This window comes from Rhinoraja longicauda, chromosome 6, assembly GCF_053455715.1.
Source record: "Rhinoraja longicauda isolate Sanriku21f chromosome 6, sRhiLon1.1, whole genome shotgun sequence".
NCBI lineage: Eukaryota > Metazoa > Chordata > Chondrichthyes > Rajiformes > Arhynchobatidae > Rhinoraja > Rhinoraja longicauda.
This window is the reverse complement of record NC_135958.1, coordinates 20,939,126-20,961,937: the sequence shown is the minus strand read 5'-3', so window position 1 is coordinate 20,961,937 and position 22,812 is coordinate 20,939,126. Positions and strand designations below refer to the sequence as shown.

Genomic DNA, 22,812 nt, shown 5'->3' with positions numbered 1-22,812 from the left:
ATTTTTAATTATCAATAAATACTTTATTCGAGAAATAAATATATACAAAACATGTTCCTTCCAAAACTCCATCCGACATTCTCGGAGGCTATACATTCAATACATACATTCAATACACCAATTACATAAAATGAATCCCCACCCTTGCCACTCATGTGGCTCACTGGCATGGAATCCCTTCCCTTATTTTGAGGGGCGTCTTCACCACACCCTGCCCCAACACCGGAAGGATCCTATACCGTGGTCCTCCCCCACAGAGCCTTGGCGTTGGCTTCAGTGCTTCCCTCAGCACGTACTCCTGCAGGCTGCAGTGGGCCAGTCGGTAACATTCCCCAACAGACATCTCGCTCCGCTGGGAGGTCAACAAAGCTCAGGCAGACCAAAGAGTATCTTTCACCAAGTTGATGACCTTCCAGCAGCACTCAATGTCAGTCTCTGAATGTGTCCCTGGGAACAGTCCGTAAATCACAGAGTCCTCTGTGACGGAGCTATTCGGAATAAATCGTGACAGAGACCCTTGCAAACTCTCCAGACTCTCTTTGCAAATCCACACTCTGCGAAGAGGTGGGCACCGTCTCCTCTCCATAGCAGCCGTCCCGAGGGCAGCGTGCGCTGGTAGTGAGGTTCCGGTGGTGCAGGAAGGATCTGACTGGGCGGGCTCCCTTCACCGCCAGCCAAGCCAGGTCTTGGTGCATGGCACCGTGAGGCAGAAGCTCCACCAACTGCGCGATCGTGCTGTCGATCACAGTGGCACGTTTGTTCCCGATTTATGAACTTGCAGCCAACTCCAGTCGATTCCAATTGCAAGCCGAGGAGAGTTGATTGTTCACAGCCAGTCGACAAACAACTTCTGATTTTTCAGCAACTGTTCCCCCATTTCCCTGTTAGTCGACAATTACCTGAATATCTTTTTATTCACAAAATGCTGGAGTAACTCAGCAGGTCAGGCAGCATCTCGGGAGAGAAGGAATGGGTGACGTTTCGGGTCGAGACCCTTCTTCAGACTGATGAAGGATCTCGACCTGAAACGTCACCCATTCCTTCTCTCCTGAGATGCTGCCTGACCTGCTGAGTTACTCCAGCATTTTGTGAATAAATACCTTCGATTCGTACCAGCATCTGCAGTTATTTTCTTATATTACTTGAATATCTGTTCAGGCCAAACACAAACATTGCAGCAACAAGTTTCATGAAAATGACTTATCCTGGGCCTCTTGGAGAATCGCATTGCGCATGCTTCGCTGGAACCTCGCGAGGTCCGTGCCGCTGAGAATTGTGGGTTGTTGCGGGCTGCGTTGCCCTGGTAACGGCGGGCACAGGACAGCGGAGGTAACTGTTTGGGGACCGCTCGCCTGACGTGCCAACCCCCGGGCCTGGGGTCTTGTCGTGTTACCCCGCAGGTTTGCACAGGATCGCGGGGCTGCTGGTGCGGGTTTCTTTTAGTCTTGTGTGTAGGAAGGAGCTGCAGATGTTGGTTTACACCGAAGATAGACACAAAAAGCTGGTAACTCAGCGGGTCAGGCAGCATCTCTGCAGAAGAGAAATAGGTGACGTTTCAGGTCGAGTCCATTCTTCAGTCTTGTTCGGTGGTTTGTCCGTGAAAGAAAATAAGTGTTGGCGACGGGACGTACACCATGAGTGGTCCCCAAGAGTATCGATGAACAGAGGAATCTTGGGCTTGGCGGCAGGAAGATATCACGGTGAAGAAGACAGGTCTTCATTAATTGGGGAAGTGAATAGAAGAATATATAGGCTCTGCTCCAACTTTATTTAATATTGGTCCCAGCTATAGTTAGAATATGATAACGCTGGAGAGGGTGCAGAGAGATTTGCTGGGATGTTGCCTGGGATGGACCGTTTCAGTTATGAGGAGGGAGGTTCAGCATGGACAAAATTGAGGTATATCAGCTAAATAAATAGAGGAAACAGAGGGAGACTATTGAGGTAGATAAAATTAAAGAACAGATTTAGGGTAAGGGGGTAAGAGATTTAAAGGAAATCTGAAGGGAACCCTTTACACCCGGACAGTGGTGTGTATCTGGAACACACTGACTGAAAGAATAGTGGAAGCAGATTTGCTGACTGCATTTAAGAAGTGGCTAGATGAGCACTTGAGTTGCCCAGACATACATTATGGGCCAAATACTGGAAGATGCAATTAATAGGCTTAGTGGGCCAAAAGACCAAATGCTGTATGACTGTAGGATAACCATAGATCCATAGGCAGGATAGGTAAACCATTGTTAGTGCCTCATCCTAAGCCAAATACCAAACAGTGAGGCCTTCCATTGCCTCTGATGCATAGGACATAGTGTGTCATATATTCCACAAATACAATCTTCTGACCTTTGTTACAGCTGGGGGGAAAAATATTCAAGGATGCTCTCGCAGTTTCCTTGGAAAAATATAGTCAATAGTGTTTTATTTGTCACATATGCGATTGCACAGTGAAATTATTTTTGCATATATTACACATGCGGGCGATGCCATTTTTGGCACCATTATTAAAGGTTAAAGTCCGGTCAGCCTGTACGCTCGATGTACGGCAGCAGTTCCTGTGAACCGACATCCCTCTCCTTTCCTCGCCCGGCCATCTATGTGTCCCGGCGTGCCTCCTACAGCTTAGCGGAAGGTGCTGTAGGCATTACCATGGTTCACCCGCCTAATGGTCCTTTAGCAATCGTTTGGTACAATTGGCAATGTCTGTGACACCCATGTCCATGAATACAACAGGACCACTGATTCCTGGGAATCACTGACCTTTGATTGCTCAAAGTGGAGAAAGAACATTCGGGATGGAATTGGGAACTCTTGAATTCATGCATTGGGAGAACTCCAGAAACCCATGTGTAAACAGTGGAAGGAGCACACCACCTCACAAACAGCCTGCCCCACTGTAGAATCAGTTAGCTCAGAATTCAATGTGAAAGAAAGTAATTGTTCAACATGAAGAACTGACCAAGAAGAAAAAAAAACATACACAATATATTTGAAACAGATACATGCCAATAGTTATGATTAGAATTAGGTGTTTTATAGGGACCGAAAAAATATTTAATATTTCATTTTTTCAGTGAAAGAAGGTACACTACTGATTTGGATTTAAAATGTAATGATTCATAATTAAAGTATTCTTAGACTTCCATCTACAAATATGGGAGTGTTCTGATTGAGTTCTGATGGAAGGTCAACAACCTGAAGCATTAACTGCATTTCTGTTTCTACAGATTCTACCCAACCTGCTCAGCACCTTCAGCTATTCCTATTTTTATTAGCACTTATTGCGATGAATTATTAAATTTGTTTAAAATACTCTCTGATTCACTTAGGGACGATATCTCTCTTACTTATCTGGTCTAGCCTTTGTGTGACTCTGGACACAGCAACGTGGTAACTTCTTCACAGCAACGTGGTAAGCTTCCTCAGTTCAGGAGCAATTGGGGACTACAAAAATTCGCAATACTTGTGACGCCCATATCCCATGAATAAATAAATGTATAATTTTGTTGTTTAGATTGCAGATCATTTATCTTGTCAGGAATGGGAGATGACTGTATGGAAATAGAAGCTGGGAACCACCTGGGTGAGTATGCTGTGAGTAGGTCTTTGAAATGATGCTGATGTCTAATTTTTCATTTAAGAGAGAAGAAAAGTGAACCTAGTCTTTCTTCAGTCTAATAATATCTCACCAGTGGCCTTCATCTATAAATTCCATAATATTTATCATATTTGCTCATTTGAACATTTAAAATAATTACCTGCCTGCTATCACTTACTATTTTGAAGGGAAACTCCTCAATTAACACCAGATCGTAAGTAAGCTGGGAACAGAATTAAGTTTGGTTGTAACTTTGGTTCAGGCAAACATATCCTGTGTTTCGACATAAAAAGCTGGAGTAACTTAGCGGGACAGGCAGCATCTCTGGAGAGAAGGAATGTGTGACTTTTCGGGTCGAGACCCTTCTTGGGGTATACATGTGTATACATGTGTAAATGTGTGTAGATTTCTGTTAGCATTAATTTTGCTGCTTATTGATGCCATTATCGGGGAACTGCTGCCTTGATATCAAGGGCAGTCTCGTTCTCTTTCCCCATCCTCATTTCAACACATTTGTATATGTTACAACAAAGCTGAAAAAATCTCTGCGGCTCCGGTAATCTTGTTGCGGAATATTGTTTTACAGACGCAGAATATAGTCTTACGAGTGGCGAAAAAGTGCACATCAGAAAGTAGTGCAAGGACTGCAATGCGGTAGATTGGGAGTCTTTTCTTAGCCTATGAGACATCCATTAGCTTATGGGGCCCATGTGACAGTCTGGTAACAGCGGGAAAGAAGCATTCCTGAATTTAGAGTTGCAAGTTCTTGTATTGTCTGTCCAGCGGGAGAGAGGAGAAGAGGGGATGAGCGGGGTGTGTATGTTACCCTTGATTAAGCTAGCTGCTTTCTTGAAGTAATGTAAAGTGTAGAAGGAGACCATGAGGGGGGGGTTACATAATTGACTGAGTAATGCATACTGTATTTCAACATATTTTGTTTTGCCAATGATTGCTGACTGAGGAGAATGATTGATTGGTTTGGAGTTGTCTTGCTTACAAGAGAACAAATGCATCTGGCAATATTCCAGATTTAAGGATAGTTGCCAACAGATGTAGTGGAATAACTTGGCAGGAGACATGACTGGAGCTGAAACACAAATCGTCATCAGCATTATCACTTGAATTTTGATTGGGCTTAGAGCTGATGAGGTATGCTAGGAATATGGGGCAAAATACATCTTGTCCCACCTCTCTGTAATAGAGATACATCCTAGAGATATCATTCAGTGAAAGGCTGATATTGCACACCACTGCCACCCATCTTTATTTGAGCAAGTATTTCAAATCAGAAAGAAATTACATGAATTCCAACCCTCTGTACACTTTTACTTAATGTATTTACAGCTGTGGAACAACCCTTTTGTGGGGAGGGAAGTGAAGCTGTGAGAAGTGATGGAAAATGCAACCTGCTGGAAGGTGACCATCTGTTTGATCAAGGAGAAGTGAACATTAAGGCAATAAGTGAAATCAAATGCACAAAGGACCAGGAAAATGCCATGAAGGACATGGGGTCCAGGTGAGGATCTTGTCCTGTTCAAACTGAGTTATTATTCCCATTGGTGTTCTTTACTACAAGTAACCCAGTAAGTATTGCCAACTCATCAGTCATATATTTTCAACAAGAAAAGTTAAATGGTGCAAACTCTTTTTCAAAAGTCAAAGAAACTATAGAAATTTGAATTTAAAGCAATAATTGTTGGAAATACTCACTGAGAGGACAGAGTTAACAACAAAGCAGAACCAAGAAATAAATAAAGAAGCACCAAGAAATTGAGAAAGGAAGTCATGTAGACAGAGATGTCTTCATTGGTTGTAGTAAAGAGTTAAGAATCAAGAAGACAGGTTGCAGCCTTATAAAACTTCCAATAGGCTGCATTTGGAATATTCCAGTTCTGGTTGCCCCATTACAGGAACGATATGGGGATTTTGGAGAGGGTGCAGAAGAGGTTTACCAGAGTGTTGCCTGGATTAGATGGTATTAGCTAAAAGAAAAAAAAAGAGAGGCACAGATAGGGTGGACATTCAGAACATTTCCCCCAGCGTGGAAATATCAACTGTTAGAGGGTATAGCCCTCTAACAGGTAGAGGGACAGGTAGTGTAGGGCTCGCAGGGTGTCTAGAAGTACTTGGTCAGGTTGTGAAAGTGGACAGAGAAGTTGCAGATGGAATGTAGTATCGAAAAGTATGCAGTCATGTACTTTGGTAGAAGCAATAAAGGCATAGATTATTTTCCAAAGGGGGGGAGGATTCAGAAATAGGTGGTGCAAAGAGACTTGGGAGATCTGGTGCAGGATTTCCAAAACATTGATCTGCAAATTGAATTGGTAGTAAGGAAGGCAAATGCAATGTTAGCATTCATTTTAAGTGGACTTGAATATAAAAGCAGTGATGTAATGCTGAGGCTTCATAAGGCACTGGTCGGACCTCATTTGGAACATTGTGAGTAGTTTTAGACCCCATATCTGAGGATGGATGTACTGGTGTTGGAGAGGGTCGAGAGGAAGTTTACAAGAATGATCCCGGGGATGATTGGGTTAATATATGCTGAGCGTTTGACAGGTCTAGGCGTGTACTTGCTGTAGTTTAGAATGATGGGAGGGGACCTCGTTGAAATTTACCAAATAATGAAAGGTCTGGACAGAGTGGACGTGGACAAGTGTTTCCATTAGTGAGAAAGTCTAGGACTAGAGGGCACAGCCGCAGAAGAAGAGGATGTGCATTTAGAAAGGAGATGAGGAGGAATTCCGTTAGCCAGAGGGTGGTGAATTTATGGAATTCATTGACATTTTTAAGGCAGAAATTGACAGCTTCTTCATTAGTAAGGGTGTCAAAGGATAAGGCGATAAGGCAGAAGAATGAATTTGAGAGGGAATGATTGAATGGTGTAGACTCGATGGGCTGAATGGCCTAATTCTGCTCCTATGACTTATGAACGTATGAGTCTGATGTTGGTGTCTTAGTTATCTAGATGTTCCAGAGATGCATGTAGGACCATGGACAGGTCTGCTGTGGACCTGATGCGATGGAAGGCAGTGGATAAAGTCTGTCTGGGAGGCTGAAGTTAATTTGGGCTGTTAAATGCCTTTAAATTACATTGTGATTTTTAACCACTCCCACAAGTCTCATGTCATATGCTTTCCCCCCAATTACTACTTTCCCCCAAAGTCCAAACATCCTTATTCATAACTATCGTAAAACCCATGAAATAGTTATCATTATTTCCAAGGTACTACTCATACCTCCTACATTCACAAAGTGCTGGAGGTACTCCAGCGGCTCATCAGTATCTCTGACGGACCTGGATAGGTCCTTTTCAGGTCAGTACCCTTCTTCAGACTTCTTTAATCAAGGCATTTGACAAGGTCCTGTTAGATCCCGATCTGAAACATCACCTATCCTTATCATCCTGGCCTACTGAGTTACTCCAGCACTTTGCTGGAATTTTTGGCAAGGTTTTTTTGTAAACTTGCATGTGTGTTCTTTGTATCTCCTACATTCACATACCATTTGTTATGGCCACAGTTTAAGAAAAAGGGGTAGGCCATTTAGAACGGAGATGAGGAAAACCTTTTTCAGTCAGAGAGTTGTGAATCTGTGGAATTCTCTGCCTCAGAAGCCAGTGGAGGCCAATTCTCTGAATGCATTCAAGAAGAGCTAGATAGAGCTCTTAAGAATAGCGGAGTCAGAGGGTATTGGGAGAAGGCAGGAACGGGGTACTGATTGAGAATGATCAGCCAGGATCACATTGAATGGTGGTGCTGGCTCGAAGGGCCGAATGGCCTACTCCTGCACCTATTGTCTATTGTCTATTGTCTATGAATATATATGATAAACATCAAAGTTCCCGGTATTGATCACTTGGGGACGCTACTTATTACAAACTTTGAATCAGAAACATATCCATTCACTAGGACACTTTGCCTCCTATCACCAAGCCAATTTTGGAACCAATTATCCAGCTCACACATATACCTTTATGCCTTGGCCTCCACCACCGTACCATGCAGGATCTTTTCAAAAGTTTTGTTTAAAAAATACTTATCATTATCCTTGGAAAAAATTTGCGATGTACTCCCCATATTCTCTCAGAAAAACTTGCTGATACAATACATATACCTCTAATAAACCATGCACCTTTTGCAGGAAAAATTCTTGATGAATCCCAAACGTCACAGCAACACAAATTTCTTATACTATTCTCAATTATTGTCTGATTCATCTTATTCACCCTTCTGTTTAATCTGACACACCTCAGATGCCTCAGAAAATTGACTTAAGTCTTTCCATAAAAATTGCACAGCCGTCTTTGTTTGTCCATCGGAACATGGATTATGTAAAATAGAGTAAATGGATGAAGGTAATCTTTTTGTAACCTTTGCTGTTAAAACAATGCACACTTTCCATTCAGCAAAGCGACCGATCTGATGAGAAGTGATGAAAAATGCAAAGGTGACCATCTCTCTGAGCTGGAAAGGTGTAAGTGCAGGGAGATAAATGAATTCAATTCAACAGAACATAAAGAGGATGCTGAGGACTTGGGGCAAAGGTGAGAAACTTGTCCTGTTATTGTTTCTGTGGTTCAATTGGTATCTTGTAAACTGCAATCCAATAACATCAGGCATGAAAATATTCATTTGATTGCATTTCTCTGTATTTTCACTAATGCCTTGCAAATCATCACACTTTATTTAATTATTGCATCTATTGAAAACCTTATTTGAAATTTTACTTGTAATGCAAGGAGGGTGGAGTGAGGGATGATATGCATAGTGGAAGTTACCATTGTCACCCCAGCAAGTGAAACAGATAATGGTCACATGATGCGAGATTTTGACAATGTTCGGGCATACGCAAATAAGCAGCAAGTAATATTCGCACCACAGAAGTGCCAGAAAATGTCCATCTTCAACAAGAACGTCAAATCTCCAATTCTTGTCATTGAATAGCATTTTCATTGCTGCATTCTCCACCATGTGTGTCACCACTAATCGGAAATCCAACTACAAAACCACTTTCGGAACACCCAGAGGTTGGGTACTTTGCAGAGTAACTCCCCTCCTGACATCCAAGGCCTTCCTACCACAGTGGAAAGTGAGAGTAATGGAATGCTCTCCACCTGCCTAGATGAGTACTGTACCAGAAACGCTCAAGTAGCACAACGCCTTCCAGAACAAAACAGCCTGCTTTACTGAAAGACCATCAATTACCCTAAGCTTTATTTCTCTGAGGCTTATTTATTGGCTATAAATTATACCGTGGGCACTGGCCTGAGCTCCTACGACCAGACTCCCAAACTCCTAACCTTCACCATTAAGAAGGACAAGGGAATCATGGGAACACCATCACCTCAGGTTCTCTTTCAAGTTGCATACTATCCTGTCATGGATATACATAGTTGTCCTTTCATCTTTGGTTCCAAGCCATGAAATTCGTGCCCATAAGCAGTGTAGGAGTAGCTTTGTGAGGACTGCAGCTGTTTAAGAAAGTGGCTCACCATCACCTTCTCAAGGGCAATTAGTGATGGAAAATAAATGTTGGCATTGCTGACAATGCCCAGATCCAGAAAAAGAATTGAGAAAAACTATGCATGCAGTATTTTCAATTGAGATGCAAATGATGAATGGAGGAGTGTTTCATTCAATCACTCTGTATCACACTTCTGCTCAGCTGGTTACCAGTCCTGTAAGGAGAAATGGCACTGTTGACTCTACCATCAATAACAAAAATATATATTTCTACGTGACTTTAGAGCAATAAAACATCTGAAGACACTTTACACAAGCTTTTCAAACCAAATTTACATAATGCTGTGTTTGGGCAAACGACTGAGTAGTTGGTCAAAGACCTTCTTGAAGAGGATGGAAAAGTAGAAAGATAGTCAGATAGTCAGGGATGGAAACTCAAAGTTGGTCTTGTTAGCTGCAAACATGGCCAAATGGGAACAGTCAAAATCTGGGATTCTCAATTGAAGGAGCAGAAATACTTTGGAGGGTTAGAGGATCTTACAGAGAAAGAAAAGGAGAGACATGGAATGATTTGAAACCATGAATGTCAGCTTGAAAACAATCATTGCTAAGCAGCAGTTGATGCAGGTTAGTAAATACAGCAGTAATGAATGATCATGTCTTGGCACGTCACATCTGAAATATGGTGGCTTTGGAGAGAATCATGAGGAAATTATTGGAATTCTTGTCTGGAGGCTACAAATGAAAATTTAAAAATGCAGATGCTGGAAGTCAGACTTTTAAACATCAAATGCTGGGAAGGTTCAGCAGGTTACGCGACATCTGTTGAACGAGAAATAGATTAATGTTTCAGACTGAAATCAATTGCCAGAAAAGTGAGCAAACAAAAGTTATGTTGTCAAGGTGGGGAAGAAATCTACGATTGAGTGGGGTAGGGTTGCCATGGGGACAAACTGTGGAAATCATGCAGGCGATGGGCCCAATTCGACAGTAATAACACAAGCAACGAAATGTTCGACTGCAGGGCAGATGGCGCAAATGGAAACAGAAAAATGAGCCAATACCACAGGTGGATGACTTGGGCAGCACACTGGAACAGCAGTAGTGTTTGCAGGATTACAGGGCCAGAGACCCAGGTTTGATCCTGACTATGGGTGCCATCTGTATGGAGTTTGTACGTTCCCTCTGTGACCGCGTGGATTTTTTCCAGGTGCTTCGGTTTCCTCCCACATCCTTGCATGCAGGTTTGTAGGTAATTTGGATTCTGTAAAATTTCCCCAGTGCTTTGGATAGAACTAGTGCATGTGTGATGATTGGTCAGCACAGTCTCAGCCGGCTGAAGGGCCTGTTTCCAGATTGTATCTCTAAAACAAAAAAACGGAAACTTGTAGCAGAAATGGACAGTTATAATACAGAAAGAAAGTGAGTTGTCAGAAGTTGTATATTGGTATATCAAGTCTGAAAGGCTGTTTATATTTAGAATGGAAGATGTGCTGCAATTTCTTAAACTGTGTTAGGCCTCATAACCACAGAAAGATGGATCAGAGTGGAAGTGGGATGAAAAACTAAAGTAGGGTTTCACAGGAAACTCAGTATCAAATTGGACTGAACAAACGCTCTTTCCAGACAAGTGCTTTGCAAAATGATCACCGAATTTGCATCTGATTTCTCCTGTATAGAGGAGATCACATTGAACTCCAAATGCTGTACATTGGAAGAAGTGGCACTTGTCTGGAAAGGGGGTCCCCAGAGGGTGGAAAAAGAAGAGGTGAAAAGTTAGTTGTATGGGAAAGCATTATGAGTTTGTTGGTGATGCAAGAGGTTTGGTGATGGAGTCTAGTTGGAGCAAGTGGGGGAACAAAAGCAATAAATGTGGAGGCTGTGGGATGCAGTATGAGGATCGGGGAACTCTATCCTTGCTCTGTTCAGATGAGGGTGAGAGCAGATTTTCCACACAGCCTCTGAAATGTCTTCTTCCCTCACCATAGTGGACATGCCAAGGTTGAGGAAGAAGGAGGACAGAAGCACCTTTGTGGAAAGTCTGATCATCAAAGCAAATATGACAGATGTAGGAACTGGACAGTGGATAGAGGAGGCTGGGTGGGGGAAAGATGTTCTGGATAGCTATGCGAATCTATATGCCCGTAATGGATATTTACAGTAAACCTTCCCCCTGAGATGGAAATGGAGCAATCCAGATTTTGTAGGGCTGAGGCAGAAATGGACTGATTTCCATCCAGTGAGCTGGATGGAAATTGGCAGCAGATAGGAAGAAAGTTTTGAGTTCCGTATATGCATGAAGCAGCAATAATGCACAGCTAACTCACTTTCTACATTAGAATAGGTCATTTCTGCTGTAAGTCATACGTCTGTGATGTTGGCTCATTTTTCTGTCTCCAATGAGCACCCTGATGTGCTGAACATGCACCATAGTCCTGTATTTTGTAGTACTTAACACTTCTTTATCGTACTGTGTTAGCTCCACTTAACCCAGGTGACGAGAGAACCACTACAACTCATCCCCATGGCAATCCTGGCCTCACCCAATCAAGATGTTCTCTTTTGTAGTCAATATCCTTCCCTACATCATCTCTGCAATTTAAAATTAATCTGTTTTTTAAAATTTTCTCTGTTCTGATTAAAGGCCTTTGACCCAAAATATTAATGATGTTTCTCTTTCCACAGAAGCTGCCATACCGGCTGAGTGTTTCCATCATATTCTGTTTTCACATTCTTTAATTAAAATGTTTTAATATTCCCTTTGGTCTGTTTAAATCACAGCTCAGTTGTTCCACAAACCACCTTGATAGCATTGGGAAATGGGAGCCCACAAATAGAAACTGCAGAATACCAAGGTGAGTAAGACCTGGTAGCATTTTGAATTGCTGTTCACTCAGAACACCACTGCCCAACATCTTGTATTTGGATAAAACCCCCATTTTTAAATGGGGCAGAGAGCATCGAAATGAAGTGCAACATTTTGTACACCATTTCCAAATATATTTTCAGATACAGTGCAATTCTCGTGTGACGAAGGAAGAGAACCTGCAAGAAGTCAAGGAGAATGCAATTTGCAATCTGATCATGAAGGAGCTAAGTTAATGAAAAGAACAAAACTTGATCCCATAAAACACCAAGAAAATGCTACAAAGGACATACAGTCCAGGTGAGGACCTTGTCCTGTTGAGCCTGAATTATTGTTCCCAAGGTTCCAATAGGACCTTTTGCTGGAAGGGATGATTCAGTCAGATGCTCTTAAGTCTTCAGATCCATACTTTCAGAGAAAGTAAGACATTTAAAAGGTGGGTACTCATTGTATTTCCTCAGGCTTCTGAACCGATTTGTTTACATAACTTTCCATTATTTCTCTCGTGGTTATGGAGACATAGAGCACAGAAACATGCCCTTCAGAAACAATCCATGCCGACCAAAATGCAAGACCATATAAGCAGGTTCCATGTACCTACAAATGGACCATATCCCTCTCAACTATTTCAACCCATGTTGCTCTAGATAGAGCTCTTAAGGATAGTGGAGTCAGAGGGTATGGGGAGAAGGCAGGAACGGGGTACTGATTGAGAATGATCAGCCATGATCACATTGAATGGCGGTGCTGGCTCGAAGGGCCGAATGGCCTCCTCCTGCACCTATTGTCTATTGTCTACTTGTCCGAATGTCTTTTAAATGCTGTTTTAGAACCTGCTTCAACTGCCTCCTTTGGCATCTCATTCCATATGCCCACTATCTTCTGAGTGATAAAGTTGCCTCTCAGATTCCTATTAAATCTTTCCTCTTTCACTTTAAATTTTTGCCCTTTGGTTCTTGATTTCCCCCACTCTGGATTAAAGACACTGCATTCATCCTATCTATTCCCCTCATCATTTTATACACTTTAGATTTTAGACAAGATGCAGTGTGGAAATAGGCCCTTCAGTACACCGAGTCCACGCCAACCAATGATTAGCCCATACACACTATCCTACACACTATGGATAATCTACAATTTACAGAAACCAAGTAACCTACAAACCTGTACGTCTTTGGAGTATGAGTGGAAACCGGAGCATCCGAGGAAAACCCACAGGGTCAAGAGTTAAAAGTATTTTATTGTCAGATGTTCCAGATAGAACAAAGAGGCATTGGTGTGCTTTCTTGGCCATAGCTTCAATGTGGCTGGTGCAGGACAAATTGCTGATTAAATTTATTCCTCAGAACTTGAAACTTTCAACCATCAATATATAGCAGGGTGTGTGTACTGCTTCACTTCCTGAAGTTGATCACAATCTCCTTTGTCTTGCTGACATTAAGGGAGTGGTTGTTGTCTTGGCATCAGGTTCTCAATCTCCTTCCTGTATTCCCTCTCGTCATCCGGCCCACTATGGAGGTGTTGTCTGCGAACTTGTAAATTGAGTTGGATTGCTATTTGGCTGCAAAGTCAAGAGTGTCTAGGAGTATAGTAGGAGGCTGAGAATACATTTTTGCGGAACTTTTATCGCCTTCCATCACAGTGAGGAAAGCGGAGGAGTCACTGTGGTGGATGTTCATATTAAAATGTATTTAGTGTGTTATGTTGGTTTTTATTGGTATGACTGCATGGCAAATGAAATTGCTCGTATGTTTCAAAACATACTTGGCTAATAAAGTATGATTATGATTATGATTCAAAAACAAAGCAGTGTGTAGCCGCAAGAGATGGTAAGGTCCTCAATGAGTATTTCTCCTCTGCTTTCTACCAGGGTGAAAGACATGAAGACAGGAGAATTTGGGACAGTTAAAGGAGATATCTTGAGGAAAGTCTGTATTATGGTCGAGGAGGTGCTGACGTCCTAAGGTGTATGGAGGCAGTTAAATCTCCCAGGCCTGATCATATATATCTAAAAACACTGTAGGAAACTAGAGAAGAATTGCACATGCCCTGGCTGATATATATGAATCACTAGACACAGCGGAGGTGCCAGAAGACCAGTGTAGTGCTAATGTAGTGCCTCATTTTATGAAAAGCTACAAGGAAAAGCCTAGGCACTATAGACTGGCGAGCCTTTCAACTGTGGCAGGCAAGTTACTGAAGATAATTCTGAAGGATAAGATATGCATTTGGATGGACAGGAGTTTTGTGGTAATCAACGTGGTTTTGTATGTGGGGAGATTGTGCCTGATTAAAGTTTTTGAAGAAGTAACCAAATAAGTAGACAAAGGGAAAGCCATAAACATTGTCTATATGGACTTCAGCAAGATATCTGATAAGGTTTTGTGTGGTAGGTTGCTCTGGAAGGTTCGTTTGCATGGGATCCAAGGAGAGCTAGCCGACTGGATAAAGAAGTAGGTTCATGGAACGAAGCAGAGGCTGATGGTGAAAGGTTGTTTTTTAGACTGGAGGCCTGTGACTACTGGTGTGCCTTGGGGATTGGTGCTGAGCCCATTGCTGTTTGTGGCTTATATGTTTCTTGTCATCGAGAGATGCTGCCTGACCCACCAGGTTACTTTAGTGCTTCACGGTTCTACACAACATTCCAGCATTTGCAGTTCCTTGTGCGTCCATTTTACTGATAACAATTTTTTGAATCTCATGTTGCACCTTCAGCAATTGGTGAAGTACGATGCTGTACTACTATATATTCTAACATTCCTTTATATTACTGTTCCATCTACAGTTCAGTTATTTCACTATTTGCCTCATCCGTTTTAGAAGATGGAAAAGTCCAAGCAGAAACTATGGACAATCATGGTGAGTAGGACATGGGGAGCTTTTGAATTGATGGCCACATCTCGGACATTAAATGGTGGCAGAATTTGTGGACAGTGCAAGTGTCTTCCCATCACATCATCTTTCTGTCCTTGTATATCAATGTGGTGGTTCTCATATGAAGAAAACATTGCTCATTGCTGCAGCATCATTAAATTAGGATCAATAGTCAAAACCTTTCTCCCAGGGTCAAAATGTCAAATACTGAAAAACATACGTTGAAGCAGATTTAAGTGACGACTTTTACACAGTTAATGGTTAGTGCCTGGAGTGCGCTGCTGAGAGGGAGGGGTTGTGGTGCAAGCAGCTATGATACTGACGTTTATGAGGCATTCAGACAAGCCATGAACATGCAGGAAATAAAGTAACCGGGATCATGAGCAGGCAGGTGGGATTACTTTAATTTGGCAGAATGTTCGCCACAAATATAATAGTTTGAAGGGTCTGCTCCTGTGCTGCATTATTCTATACTCTCTGTTCTATGTAACCAAGTCTTTTTACAAATTCTGCCTGCCACTTCTTTGCTGGGTCTAAGTCCTGCAACTCCGTCCTTAATAACACTGAAAATGCCAACTTACCAGAAAAATTGATCTGATTGGACAGCATGCAAACAAAGCTTTACACTGTACCTCGGTACATGGAGCAATAATAATCCTAAACCTAAAAAGAATTGGAACGGTTCAAAACATTGATAGACCATGGGCCATGGAATTTTTGTTTCATGTCGTGATCCACATCCCATATCTACCTGTATTTATAACATATTGCGTAAAAATATTATAGAAATTATATCTGAAACTCGTCGAGAATAAAACCTGCACATATTGTTAAAATATGGAAAAAACCTCCAAAATCTTGTCAATTTTCTGAGTAGTAATTGTCCAGTCAAAGCACATTTGTCATTGATTCGGACGCCAATTGACCAATCACGCGCTTTGTTTCAGGCGCGGAGAAGCCGGGACCAGAGCAGGACAGAGCGGTGTCTCATGGATCGACAGAGTTCGCGGGTGACGGAGCCTGGGTCGATGGAGCCCGTGGCTCCGTCAGCCGCGGGCTCCGTGGACCCAGCTCCAGCCACGGGCTCCGTCGACCCAGGCTCCGTCAGCCGCGGGCTCCATTGACCCAGGCTCCATCAGCCGCGGGCTCCATCGACCCAGGCTCCATCAGCCGCGGGCTCCATTGACCCGGGCCAGGCTCCAGCCGCGGGCTCCGTTGACCCAGGAGCCGCGGAGAAGCTGGGACCGGAACAGGCCAGAGTGGGGTCTCGTGGATTGACAGTGCCCGCGGCTGATGGAGCCTGGATCGACGGGGCCCGTGCCTGGAGCCTGGGTCGACGGGGCCCATGGCTGGAGCCTGGGTCGACGGAGCCCGTGGCGGGAGCCTGGGTCGACGGATCCCGTGGCTGACGGAGCCTGCGTCGATGGAGCTCGGACTGGAGTGCTGTGACTTTTTCTAATTAGCTTAATTAATTAGGGTGCAACATTTTGCTCTGACGAGTTATGAATTCCTTCTCAATTATTTTTTTAATCTAAATCTGTGCCAAATTTCAAGTAGATACCAGAGATAGGTCACATAAGTTAAAATCTAGACACGATTTTCGATGTTCGGCTCGTGGTCTATGATCACCAACAGGGATAGGGAATAAATGTTGGATTTGCCAGCAACACCTTCAAAGTGAATAAATAAAGATAAAAGTTGCTTTTTTCATAGTTCAGTTCATTATATGCAGCTATCTCTCATAAAAAATATTCCATCATGTTCAATTTTCCTCACAATATTAGTCTATAATGCCCATTATTCACAAAATTCGGAATATTTCCATACTCAATACACCATTCAGTCAAATATCCCTTTCACTCTACCGGCTCAATCTATGAAATATCCCATGGCATTCCCAATATTACTTTGCAATATGCCTTGTGGGATATATTGCAACACTTTGTGATAGACTCCATATTTCTCAGTAATACTTCTCAGTAATGGTTTAAAGCATTTTCACACCATTCTCAGATTGTTTGATATATCCCATCCACCACTCAGTGTATCTCAACACACTTCATATGCTCCACAGTAATATCCTGATATTGATCATTCGCTACAAACTGCCTATCCCTATTTATTTGGCCACCAAAACATGAGATAAAACAATGCATGATGTCCAGCTTTTAGTAAACTTTGTTGTTATTGTGTTTCTAGCCAATGAACAGTTCACTTATGGTGAAGAAAGAAATCAATCGATCAATCAAGTGAGGAGTGAGCAAAAATGCAGAAGCGTGCAGCTGTCTGAGCAGGAATGGACTAAGAGCATGGGGACAAATGACCTCAAGTCAACAAAACGTCAAGAGAAAGCCAAGAAAGACTTCGGCCCAAGGTTGGAACCTGTTCAGTAATGTCCTGATTATCAAATTATTATTAAATCCATCAGCTCTATGCAAACTCACAGGTCAATTCCATTCTCCCACAAATTTTCCCTGAAACCTAATCACTCCACATTATCAGCACTCCTCCTCCCCCACCCCCAGACCCTACCTATATTATGGACTCTACCTATATTCATTGTGTTCGGTTGACCTTCCAACCTGGCAGATTTGGGAAGTGCAAAGAAATTGGAGCACCCAGGGGAAACCAATGCAGTCAAAGGGAGAATATGCACACTCTACACAGACAGCACCTGAGGTCAGGACAGAACCCGGGTTGCTGGAATTGAGGCAGAAGTTCCACAAGCTACAATTTGTATTTGTATTCTGGGTTTAGGTCAATAAAACACTTCAACAGAGTTTACACTGGCATTATCAAATCCCAGTCACCAGGCTCCTTTCCCCTCCTCTGTATACTCATCTCCCATAATACATAGGAGTAGAATTAGGCATTCGGCCCATCGAGTTTACTCCGCCATTTGATCATGGCTTGATTTATTTTTCTCACATCCCAATTCCCATATTTTCCTTTATACCCCCTCTTTCCTCTCCCTGTCCCCTTCCAACCATATCCCATCCTCCAACTTTCCATTTTACTCTTTCTTTTCTTTCCTTATCTGACACCCCTTTGTCTACTTTTCATCTTGTGTCTTTGTTACTAACTCCACTCGTCTGCCAATTAACCTCCCCCATCTGTATCCACCTATTACTTGCCAAGCTTTGCTCCACTGTCGCCTCTCTTTTCCAGTTTTCTTCCCCCTCTCCAATCAGAACCAAAACACCATCTGTCCATTTCTTCCACAGATGCTGTTTGAGCTCCTCCAGCACTTTGTTTTTTTTGTGCAAGAAATTGCTGCAATTTCTTTGTATTTCTCTTTTTTTTAAATCAAGCCATATTGGCCAGCATTCTGTATCAGGAAGTTTGAGGGCAGATGACCGGAAAGTGGGAGGTTTTAAGGAGAGTTTTGAAGGAGAATGGAAAAATCTAGGGACAGAGATTCAAAGCTCTAGGAAGATTAGTAAGACCTGATTGTTCAGTAGTAATTGAGGTTGACAATCTTACTGCAGTGAAATTTTGAATGTTATTCTAATATTGACAGGAAAAAATATGTAAAAAGCATAATGTGGCATAACATAATACTTGTTTTCCTTTCCGATCAGGCTACAGTTATTTTTTAAAGCACATTTGCTTCTACCCTTTTTCCTGTTTAACATGAAGTAAGGCTCGCTCTGAACCTGAAACTTTACTTGTTCGTAACTCTGTAGAATGACAAAAGAGTTCCTGAGGCGGCTCTGCAAGGAACAGAAGCTCTACCAGACACCATACTTGAACGACATACTCTATTTGCACTTTAAAGGTTAGTATTATTTTCATTAAATCCATGCATGGTTATCTGCTGAAATCTGACTTGCGAATTGTCTCCATTGGGCTTGAGGATGACAGACACAAAAATGTTTTCAGTGTTACCCTTGTTTTATTGATATAATATCCTAATCATGAATTTGGGAATATGTGTAATCTAATTGAAGATCGAAGCTAACAGAAATTCAGGGTCGAACATGAGTTTCTGGCACTACAAGGCAGCATCTCTACTGCTACGCCTCTGTGCTACCCCTTAAGTTCTTAATGCAATTTCTGTTTACCATAAAATAAATTCCAATAAGTATAAAGTACTGGCGCTGCATGACCTGCTGAGTCATAAAGTTATCTTCATACAGTATGGAAAAAGGCACCTTTCCAATTTGTCCATGTCGAATAAAATATATTATGTAAGCTAGTCCCAATTGCCAGCGTTTGACCCATATTCCTCTAAACCTTTCCTATCTGTACATGTCTAAATGTTGTTTAAATGTAGTTTAATGCCTCAACTGCTTCCTCTGACAGCTCGTTCCATATACCCACCACCCTTTGTGTAAAACAATTGCCTCAGTAACCAATAAAAGGCAGGGGTACAGAACACTAGGAGATTGTTTCTTCAAAAATCTAGCAGAGAGTTGGGGAGCAGCCATTTTGAAAGGAGAGAAAACATTCTTGAAAAATCATTGAGTGGAGAGAAAGTTGCATTTTGATTTAAAAAAGGCTTTGTTTCAAGTGAAGGTGGGACATTTGGAAAACACATTTCATTGGCTGCAGAAGAGACATAGTAGGGAATAAAAACGCAGAGAGAATTTGGCAGAGTGGCCATGTTGGGAGAGAGGTGAAATGCTCTGAGGGAAGGTGCAGTTCTGACGCTTTGGCTCAAGAGGCATCAGTGAGAGAGCTGAGAAAAAGGTAATAGCAGGTTAAGGTGCTGTCTGTATTTCTGGGTAATTCTTTCTAGCTTTTAGGTGTCCTGGTAATGGCAGGTGGATAGTGCAATGCTCCTCCTGCAGGACGTTGGAAGTCAGGGGTAGTTACAGGAAATGGGTGACCACAGGAAAGGCAGAATGTGCAGGATCACCTGGGGCCATTCCCTTCGACAACAGGTATACTTCTTTGGATACTGTTGTGACAGGACTGGTCATGGAAGAGGAGCAACAGTAGCAATTGTCCAGCCAGCAGTGTTGGGTCTGGCTCTCAGCGGGGATGGACAAAATGTGATTCTGTGCTACTTGCAATGAACTAGAAGGATTTAAGTATAAGAAAGGTAACTTGGTTACACAGTAACCAAGTACTGGGACACCAATATTCGTTCTGCAATATTGTTCATCACTTCTTATTCCCATCAAAGTGGAATTAATCTGCACCACTAAGTGCAAACTGTTCAATCTATGGTGGGAACACTCCAGAATCAAGATACCTCAGAATTGAGCTGCAGTTTACAGAGGGAGCATACATTTGTGCAGACTCAGTGCCAAGTGGCAAGTTATTGCGGACTCATTCACTGAAGCATATGATTGGATGGAGCTTACATTCAGCTCCTCTACCACTTGTCCTAACTTACTGCCTTCTGATAATAAAGGATCATGGTGAGATCCAGGAAAATGGAACCACTTCCCTAATCTTGCAAGGTACTACGGGCCGAAGACAGACATGGATGATGAGATTCACCATTGTCTTGAATGTTCCATCATAGCCTGGGTCAACTGAGGAAAAGGGGTATTTGAAAACCTGTCACGTAATTGATCAGGCAGTAGTAATCCCTGTTCACATGTTTGCTTCTGGGAACTGGAACTTCATACAGCAGACATTTCTAAGGACTGATAAAATACCACCAAAGCAGAACTCCCAAATCCTCCAAATTCACTGGAAAGATAGGCAAACTAAATCAGCATCCTCTATCAAGCCACGTCCTATGAACTGCAGGCCTTGTTTCTCTTCACAGGCCACATCATTCACATGACCAATACCAGATTCCAGAAACAGATGCTGTATTTAGTGCTCCATTATGAGAAAAATCTACCAGCAAGGATTTATTCAAAGCTTCCTTGAAGCATGGCTCCACCTCCACCAACTCCTAAGAATCTCTGGCCCATGACTGTGCAGTGTGGAGAATGAGCACTCAGAATGGCATTGAGATCTTGGGTCCATCTTTTGGGAGCACACATAGGTGGAAGGGGTACATGGACAGAAGGTTTAGAAGGATATCGGCCAAAAGCAGGCCAATGCCACTAGGTTAGATAGGCATTTTGGTTGGCATGGACAAATTGGGCTGGAGTTTTTTTCTGTGGTATATAACTTTGTGAGAGAAAACAATAATAGGAACCTTCATGTTGGAAAGATTGTTCACAATTACAAATATCATTTATGAAATAGTTATTATGTTATTTTCCAATAACTGAATGGAAGCACCAGCTGAAAACAGCAAACTTGCAAAAGGAATGCATTCTTGAGGCTATGTTCACAAGGCAAATTTCACCAGCCCAGCACAGGTATTTTTATATTTTCCTATTTGTTTGTAAATTATTAAAGCACTTCATTTAATGACTTTATGGATTTGATTTTCTTTTTGGAAGCTACAATTGTTTGGAAGCTGCAGGTTTTTCAGCTGAAAAATGAACATATTCATTTCATTTTGTGGCGGGGTAAATTTTTCTCCAGTTTAAATGAATTAATTAGTTATAGTGAGCTGTTGGATGCCAAGTTCGGGTGCTGGACTTGATTTGACTTGACTTGAAAATTTGACTTGACTTGGAGAGACGTGAGTATACTGCATATAAGGCTTTGTTGCCATTCAGATCAGGTGTTTGCATTTGATGAGCACTTACTGCTTTTCCTTATGTAGGTTTCTCCTGCATTGAGAACCTGGAGGAATACACTGGGCTGAGATGCCTGTGGCTGGAGTGTAATGGCCTGACAACAATAGGGAACCTGGAAGCTCAGACAGAGCTGCGCTGCCTCTTCCTACATCAAAACCTCATTCATAAAATAGAGAACTTGGAACCTCTTCAGAAACTGGATTCATTGAACCTCAGCAACAATTACATAAAGACCATTGTGAACCTCTGTGAGTGGAACTATTCTTAAACTTAAGACATGATTGCAATATAGTTATTGGCTCTCTTCTCTTTACTGACATGTTTATTTTTTATTACCCATTGAACTTAATGGCACTCCATGGCCAGGGAACAAAATGCAAGTTTTGTTCCAATTGTTCAGATGTTGGCGAGGCTACACCTGGAATATTGTGCACAGTTTTGGTACCCTTACCTGAGAAATTATATTTTAGCATTGGAGGCAGTCCAAAAGCAGTTTACCAGGCTAATTCCTGGGATGCGATAATTGTCCGAATAAAAGAGGGTAGCCAGGTTGCATTGGTATTCCTAGGAGATTTGGAACTTGAGGGGTGATCATATTGAAACAACCAATTTGAAGGAGCATGCAGGGTTTACATGAATTGAGAGTCTCAGACGAGTGCACATATGGGCTGGTCATTTATAACCGAGATACTTAGAAATGTTTTTCTCACAGAGAATACTGAATTTCCAGAATCCTCTATCCTGAGAGTCACAGAGTGATACAGTGTGGAAACAGGCTCTTCGGCCCAACTGGCCCACACCGGCCAACATGTCCCAGCTACACTAGCCCCCTCCTGGCCACGTTTGATCCATATCCCTCCAAACCTGTTCTATCTATGGAGCTGTCTAACTGTTTCTTAAATGTTGGGATAGCGGGATCAGCGGGATGGAAACTGTCAAGGTGAGAGGTGATAAGAAGGAAGGTGAGAAAAGGAGATAAACTGGCAGGGGATAATCATGTCTGTGGTGGTGATGGTTGGGCATGTGCAAGATGCATAATGTCACTGGAACTAGCAGTATCAAGGTTTCAAAGCAGCGCCAATCAAATTCAGCTATGTGACATCCAGATATTCTCTCATCTCTGCAGATGGAGCCAGAGAATGACCAACCATGGCTTGTTACCAACCCCTGCACTGTTACAGTACTTCGATCAATTCTTGAACCAATTGTCTTCTTCAATCTTACATGCACCTTGCCCTTGTGGACATGGTCACTAAATATGCCAGATTCCACATTACATTGATGGCACTGGATTTCATATTTAACAGCCATAAAATCATACAACAGAGAAACAAGTCCATGTGACTGTGCAGTGCTCCTGTTCCTTCCAACATTCCAAAACTATGCAGGCTGGTAGGTTAATTGGCTGCT

The 22,812-nt window shown here is 42.3% G+C and overlaps 1 protein-coding gene across 2 annotated transcripts in view; it reads left to right on the top strand.

Annotated features, from left to right (window-relative positions):
* Positions 1 to 1,296: 1,296 nt before the first annotated feature.
* The window catches only part of dnaaf1 (dynein axonemal assembly factor 1), a 37,712-nt gene continuing 16,196 nt past the window's right edge, over positions 1,297 to 22,812 (top strand). The window contains exons 1-11 of one of the 2 annotated variants that reach the window (XM_078401723.1): positions 1,297 to 1,400; positions 3,361 to 3,412; positions 3,515 to 3,583; positions 4,943 to 5,114; positions 8,007 to 8,144; positions 11,845 to 11,918; positions 12,073 to 12,229; positions 14,715 to 14,788; positions 17,003 to 17,177; positions 18,490 to 18,581; positions 21,429 to 21,650. In XM_078401723.1, coding sequence (XP_078257849.1) covers positions 3,541 to 3,583; positions 4,943 to 5,114; positions 8,007 to 8,144; positions 11,845 to 11,918; positions 12,073 to 12,229; positions 14,715 to 14,788; positions 17,003 to 17,177; positions 18,490 to 18,581; positions 21,429 to 21,650 — 1,147 coding nt within the window. In that variant the 5' untranslated portion in view covers positions 1,297 to 1,400; positions 3,361 to 3,412; positions 3,515 to 3,540. Of the gene's footprint in view, positions 1,401 to 3,329; positions 3,413 to 3,514; positions 3,584 to 4,942; positions 5,115 to 8,006; positions 8,145 to 11,844; positions 11,919 to 12,072; positions 12,230 to 14,714; positions 14,789 to 17,002; positions 17,178 to 18,489; positions 18,582 to 21,428; positions 21,651 to 22,812 lie in introns of both variants that reach the window. The other variant, XM_078401722.1, reaches the window with a different exon arrangement.